The following is a 7,080-nucleotide window of genomic DNA, read 5'->3' on the forward strand; positions in this document are numbered from 1 at the left end:
CGGCCGGTCGGCCGAGGGCAGCGGAGCCTCCGTCCCTTCCCCGCGTCCCCCCTCTCCGCCCCGGGGCTCCCCGCCGCGGCCGCCGCCCGGTACCTGGTGGTGGTTGTAGGAGTTTCTCTGCTGCAGGAAGGCGGCGGCGGCGGCCGCCGCCTGGTGTTGGTGCTGGAGCTGGGGGCTCACAGGGGATCTCCGGTTCTGCTGTTGCTGCTGCTGCTGCTGCTGAGGTAAATTCATCTGCGGCGGCGGCGGGGGGGCGGCGGCCGAGAAGGGGCTGCTGAAGGGCCCGGCGCAGGGGTTGTGAGGAGACACCGGCGAGAAGCTCTGGAAGAAAGCGGGGTTGATCGATGACGGGATCCCCGGGTAGAAGCTGGTCTCGGACTCCGGGCTCGGGGGTGGCATCGCGCTGATCTGCCCGCCGCCGCCGCCGCCGCTGGAGACCGGAGGCTGCTGCGTCTGCTGCGGAGGCGGCGACGAGGTCTGCACCGACCAGGGGGTGCCGAAGCCGGGCAGCGGCGGAGGAGGAGGGGAAGCCGCCGAGGAGGAGCCGCCCCCGCTCTGGTGATGGGGGCTGGGGATCTCCGGGCTCTGCAGGCTGCTGAAGCCAGAGCCGAGCCCGCCGGGCAGGAGGTTCCCGGGGCTGCCCAGTAAGTGGCTGTTCGGGGGGGACTCCATGGGGGGCAGCTTGGCTCTCGCCTGCAGATGAGGAGACGAAGGCGGATTCACGCAGGAGGCGGCGGCCACCCCCACATTGGGGTCCGCGGACGCCGATCCCCCCGGGCAGGAAGGGGCGAGCCGCTCCAAACCCCCCCTGTCCGCGCCGCCCTGGTGCTCGGCGGGGCCGACGGGCCGGTGGTGCGAGTGGTCCCCCGTCCGCTGCGGCTCCGGGGGGTGAGCGCTGAGGAGCTGCTGCTGTTGCCTGTGCTCCTGCTGCTGGTACTTGTCAGTGGGGTGGCTGAACTGCTGCTGCTGCTGCTGCTGAGGGGGGTGGTGATGATAGTCTGGGGGGTGGTGGTTATTCAGGGGGTGGCTGCTGCCGAGCTGGGCTGGGCTGCTGAGCTGCTGCTTAAACTCTTTCCTCTTCTGGCTCAGCTGAGGAGGCGGCGGCTGTGGTTGCTGCGCTTGCTGCTTGTTTAAATCCTGGTGGGGGCTGAGACAGGGTTTAAAGTCAGAGGAGGGGTGGCCGAGAGGGGGGTGTCCCGACGCGGGGCTGCTGCCCAGCCTCTCGCTGCCTGGCTGCTGCTGCTGTGTCACCCCCAGGAGCAGCTCATCCTGCATGTTTTGATGATGCGCAGCAACGACCGCTGAGGGGGAACAGGGAGGGCAGCGGCGACCCGGCGACCTGGCTGCCGGACGAGCCGGCTGCAGCGGGCGGCAAGGGGCAGGGGAATGAGGCGAGGCGGTTGCGGCCGCTCCGGGATGGGAAGGACCCGGTGGAAAGGGGCTGGAGTGGCCTCTGCGGGAGCTCCCCTGACAGCGGCTCGGCGCAGGGGTGAGCCCCCACCCCAGCACACGAGAGACAAAGATAATTAATAATCTTTGTGGCGAAGTGTTGGGGGGCGGGGGGAGAGTTTAAACACCCGCCTATCGCAAACCACTATGTAAGTCCTAAAATAGCTTATTTATAGAATAAAGAGCTCTTCTTTCCCATCAACGCTACTGTACTGCTTTATAAATATCGCAGATTTTTGATACGTGCCCATTTTTATCGCAATTTTTTTTTTCGTTTAATGGGACCCCCGATAAGGTGGCCCTTCCCGCCTGCAGTCGCACCCACAGGGATCCACTAGATCAGGAATTCGCCAGGACAGGTCACTGCCCCCGGACAGAAACTCCTCCGTCCGGCCCCCCAGCCGCCACACCGCAACGCAGGGGGACAGCGGGGCATTCCCGGGCCTGGCACTGGCGGGGAGGGAAGGAGGGGAGGCCGCCGGTACCTCCACAGGGCAGGCGACCCGGTCTCCTCAGCGAGGCTCCGGCCGCCCCCGCCCCGCTGCCGGCTCGCAGCCGCCGCGGCGCCCTTAAGAGCGCCGGAACACTCGTCACGGTGACGTCACAGGCACCGCCCCAGGCCGGCGGACCCCGGTAATGAGCCTGCGGGCCTGCCCCTCATGAATAATGCACCAGGCCGGGGCCCGGCCCGCCCCCCGGCGCCGGCGAGCCGGCTGGGTGATACCACTTCAGCCAGGGGGAGGTGCCGGCTCTGGGGTGCCGCTCGGGCAATGCAAGCTCCCGTTGGGCTGCGACGACCTTTCTATCGTCAAGCGAGAAACACCTGAAATAAAGCGATTTTATTTCGTTTTGCGGCAGCGGCTGCGATCGGCTTTTACCCCAGCGGACTGGGCAGCGGCAGCCGCGCCGCCGGTTTCTCGGGCTGACTGAGATCCCGTCAGGCGCTCATCGGGGCGGGGCACAGGGGGATCGCCCCGCCCCTCGCCCCTCGCGCCGCTCATTTGCATTGACGCACGACCACGCGCCACAGGCGGGCGGGCGGGTGGAGCGCGAGCGCGGCGGCACGAGACGGGCCGGGTGTCAAGGCCCCGCCCAGCCCGGGCCGGCCCCGCCCCCCCGCGCGGGCCCGGGGTGCGCTGTGCGGCCGCGTTCCCTCCGGGATCGGCGTGCGGAATGGGGTCTGGCCCCGGCCCCGGCCCTGGGGCACTGCATTGTGCACAGCTCCGGCCGAAACGGGCTCGTCACCCCTTCCTCGCCACACGCCCGGGGCCTGCCCGCACACCTTGTTTGTTGGGCGCTCGAGAGACGCGCGGGAGCTCGGGCGGAGCCCGTGCTGAGGTGTGGTGGTAACGGGGTGGTGCTTTCTGAGGTATTCCAGTATCAAAGGTGGGGTTTTACTCTTTCCATACAGTGGAAGCACAGTTCTTGGCAGCTGTTCAATGCAAACAAATGAATACTTTGGCACGTACAGATGTAACGTTGATGTCAATGTATATGTCCCTGCAAAGACTAAAAGCGGCCTCTCTTTGTGCTCTGGGAAGGCTGTAGCTCAGCAGTGAAAGAATTCATACAGGGCTGTTGAATGCATAAGTGCTTGGTGAAAGTGTCATGTGTTTGACCTGTTGAACTTTTCCCTAGGCATCTGTCCATGCCCACTATCAGCGACGGGATAGCTGCATTCCTCCTGCCCCACGGACCTGTGGTCTGACCCAGTGCAACAATTGTTATTTCTTAAATCTATCTATATTTTCTATATGCATATAAAACCTACAAGGGAAAAAGATTGTTTCAGCATTTCCAGTCATCTCTAATGTTGTTGTGAGCCTCTGTGGGTATGTATTAGGGAATCTGTGCTATCTTGCAGGGTTAATATGAAAATGCACTTGGAGCATCAAAGAATAATTGATACGTGTTTATCTTTGCTGTATTGTGGCTTAGCATTCCAAAATTATTCATTTTATTGGCATTTGTTTCAAGAACTTGGCAGTCTTACCAGGGCTAAAAAATCCAGAGCGCAGACCAAGCCTTACAGATGGTCACATGCTGAGTAAATGTTTCAGGCCCACTACTGGTTCCTCTCTGAAGAGTAAATTGCTTCACAGCACAGTCCTCATAAACATTAGTTTGGTAAGCTGCAGAGCTGGTAGCATTTGGCTTCCCTTTGTGTTTCTGTCATACACCTGACATTGAGTTGTGTGCAAGCCTGAACAGAAGTTGTCGTCTAGCTGGGGCGTTCTCAGGCAATATCTAGCAAGGGTGGTAGCAGTGCTGCACTGTACTCTTCTGTAACCAGCTGCCTATTTCTACAAAGTGTGTAGGAACTTGTTCAGTTGAGGTTCTTATTTTTTTGTAAGCAGTCAGCTTCTCTGTCCATCAGCTTTAAATGAAGCCCAAATTCTAGCATTCTTCCTTCAAAACAGCTCTCTCGGTGTATGTGAGTATTTTTAAAATTGACTGAAAGACAAGAGTGCTCACGTCCTTCATGACAGCTTATCTCTAGCCTGGTAGCCAGCACCCCAATTGCATGTGTTTGTTAAATCAACTTTCACAGAGTGAAGATCATCTATTTTTAAACCATGTAAAAAGTAAGTATCCACTCTGCATTAGCTGTCTAATGTTCTACAAACACAAGACAGGTGCTACCAAAGGATGATTCATTCCCTAATAAAGGTACTTTTAGAGAGAGAAACCTGATCTCTCTCTCTCTGTTGATTATGAGGAAAGGTTCTGGCTGTCTTGCTTCAGAATCCTGTAGATCTTTGGTGGTCCCTGGTCTTGTGACACATGCTACTTGACTCTAATACAAGAGTATTAGAGAGAGTATTATTATTATCTAATACTCTAATACAAGCAAGAACAGTTGTACCAAATCAAACCAAGCATCCTGCAGGCTCTGCTGCCTCAGATACGAGACCCCTTGTTGTTTTGTGGTGAGGCCACAAGTTCTGGCTTCTCCTCCACCACGTCAAGTCTCTTGACCGGCACCTTGGTGCCATCAAGAAGTACTGAGGCTTGTCCTTGGCAGTTTGTTTTCTCTCTCCAGTCTCCAGTTTCTTGATTTTTCACCATTTGGCCTTCACACCCTCTTGTGTTAATGTTTTTCTCTCCCTTGATTCCTTCCTGCTTTATCTTAGCTGTCCCTTTCTAGGGAAGGCTTGAGAGTTTTTTTGGTTTAGACTAGTTGGAAGGTAATAGTGTCTGAAAATGAATGCCTAATCAAATGTGTAAGAACAACAAGTGTGTGTTATGCTTCCTTCAGGTATCTCACCTATTTGCAACACAAGAACTCCCTAAGTTTGCCTTTCCAGACCTTAGGGTGTACTGAGAGGCTTGGACTCCATGTTCCCTGATGGTTAGTGAAGCGAGACTGCCTGAAGAGGAGAGCATGCTGGCAGAGCCACGCCTCACCTGAGTGACTTGAAGAAGCTAGAGAGTCATGGAGCTGGGATGAGTTCCTTAGACTAGACAACAAACATTACAGATGCCAAGCTATGTGCTGTATTATTATACGTAATATGTAAATTGTAAAAAACAGATGTTGCAAAGCAAGCTGTCAGTACGGTAGAACCAAATGTACATAAGTTATGGTTTTTGCAGCCATTAATCAACTTGCTTCTGTATATTCATTCCAACAAATGTGCCAGACATTGACTTCGCTTGGAAGGCCTGTGGTAGAGCTGGGGCTGACAGCTCTCCTGGATTTGTTGGTACCTGAAAGACAATGATCATCTTGTCTGGAGTTCTGCATCAGGCAGTGAGTGTTAAATTTTGTGTGGTGAGTTTAACCAGCAGTGCTATAGAATAGAAAGTATAAGGACAAATCACATTAAAGTATATAAAATAGCTATAACTGTATAAAGACAAAATAAACTGTAAGAGTTACAGAGCAGCTCCTCTGGCTGCCATTTGGGTGAATGAAAGGGATCATCAAGGCAGTGGCTTCTGAATTTGGCCCCTGAGTGGTTATCTCTTGTAGAAATTGCCATGCACAGATAAGTTTTTTTTTTCTTTTATAAACCCAGGAGAATAACATCCCCCATTGGCCAGAGCTAGGAACAGGACATTATTATATGAGAAAGTATTTGGCCCACTGTTCTCTTTTTTGTTTGAACAATAAAACCTTTAGCGCTTACAAGAACTGAATGGGGTTGTACTGATGCTGTGCACTTCAGAGTGGTCTGTGAGTTTAGCTCCTTTAACTTTGTCTTCTTGTGTGGGGTAGGATCCATGCTTTTTAATGATCAAATAGCACTTAACAAGTGTTACAGTTTTTGTGAACACACAATAAGTCATGGAACTTAGATATAATATGTAGACTTGATATGTACACAGAGCTACTTCAGTGCTTCCTCATTTTGTAAATGAACATGAGCACAAGACTATCAGGAGCCTAATGTATACAAAACAAAATAACGCTGACTAGTGGTAGAATCCCTCCTATTAGCTAGTTGGAAAATCACCATGCCTGTGATTTTGAATATGGGCTGCAATTAGATGTACACATTAGAAGTATCTTTGCTTTCATTCCAATACTAAACACAGCTTTTTTTTTTTTTTTTTTATGTTACAGTTAAAAGTAAGTGTTACAGATAGTATTGACTTCAAAAAACCTTTTGTGGATTGGCTCAGCATAGTAGAGACACATTACCTGCTTACATTGCAACAGGATGTTCTTTCCACAGCCCACAATATTTATAGGCCTTTCACCATTTGCAGTGATTTCCTACTCCACTTGACCTCTTTTCCAAAGCTCTACAGCCACAAAAAAAAAAAAAAAAAGAAAAAAAAATTAAAATCTGTTTCTTGTTTCCTCTAGCTGCTTTACCACTCCTTGTTTTGCCTATCTACTGCTTTTCCTAGGGTCTTTGTTATCCCTCTCTATTTGGGTAGCTGTGTTTGTCTTGCAGTGCTTGCATGGGTTCTGCTAAAGATCTGTTCGATCTTCCCTGGGATCAGGCTGTTTAGGGAAGTACACAGTCTGCTGTCCTGTGGTCTGTGACATGTGTCTGCTTTGTTGCTCAGCCTAAACTGTGACATGGGCTTGCATATGCATTCCAGGAACAGCACATTGTTCTAACTGGTAACAAAATACACAATTCACATACTTTTGCTAGAACTGCTTCCTCTTAACCCTAAAGTTGATTTTTTGTTAATGACATTTTCCTCCCATGGAAACATGGCAAACAGTCTGGGACTGCAGGTTATTCATGTAAAAAAGCAGATGATGAATTTTGACATTTCACAGGAAAAAGAGGTCTGAAGATTTATAATAACGTGCTTCATTCACTGTTTTTCTGTTCTTGATTTATTTTTATCTCTGAAAATAATAGTCATGCACCCTTAGGAAGGAGGTAGTGAAGTTTTTCAGCAGTGAACAACCTATTGAGTCACTGTAGCTTACCTTTTCTCCTGGTGGTTTTTCTCATTAAAAAAATATTAATTACCCAGATGTAACAAAACAGGGCAAAAAATCCTTTCTGAGATCACTGTGTGTTAAAATTAAATTAAAAGAAGAGGGAAAAATTAATACCAGAGATATAAATAGTTTGCTTTGTTCTCTTATTCCCATCTGCATGTTTTGTTTTTGTTCATCTGTTTTTAAGGTTAAAAATCTTAATATTCACAGAAAAT

At 51.2% G+C, this 7,080-nt stretch overlaps 1 protein-coding gene across 4 annotated transcripts in view; it reads right to left on the minus strand.

Moving 5' to 3' along the window:
* The window catches only part of CPEB2 (cytoplasmic polyadenylation element binding protein 2), a 51,180-nt gene extending 49,145 nt beyond the window's left edge, over positions 1-2,035 (minus strand). The window contains exons 1-2 of one of the 4 annotated variants that reach the window (XM_056490060.1): positions 1,935-2,035; positions 94-1,147 (exon numbers count right to left, since the gene is read on the minus strand). In XM_056490060.1, coding sequence (XP_056346035.1) covers positions 94-672 — 579 coding nt within the window. In that variant the 5' untranslated portion in view covers positions 673-1,147; positions 1,935-2,035. Of the gene's footprint in view, positions 1-93 lie in introns of all 4 variants that reach the window. The other 3 variants (XM_056490058.1, XM_056490056.1, XM_056490059.1) reach the window with 3 other exon arrangements.
* Between the last annotated feature and the right edge of the window lie 5,045 nt (positions 2,036-7,080).

The sequence above is a fragment of the Oenanthe melanoleuca genome, chromosome 4 (assembly GCF_029582105.1).
Source record: "Oenanthe melanoleuca isolate GR-GAL-2019-014 chromosome 4, OMel1.0, whole genome shotgun sequence".
Taxonomy (NCBI): domain Eukaryota; kingdom Metazoa; phylum Chordata; class Aves; order Passeriformes; family Muscicapidae; genus Oenanthe; species Oenanthe melanoleuca.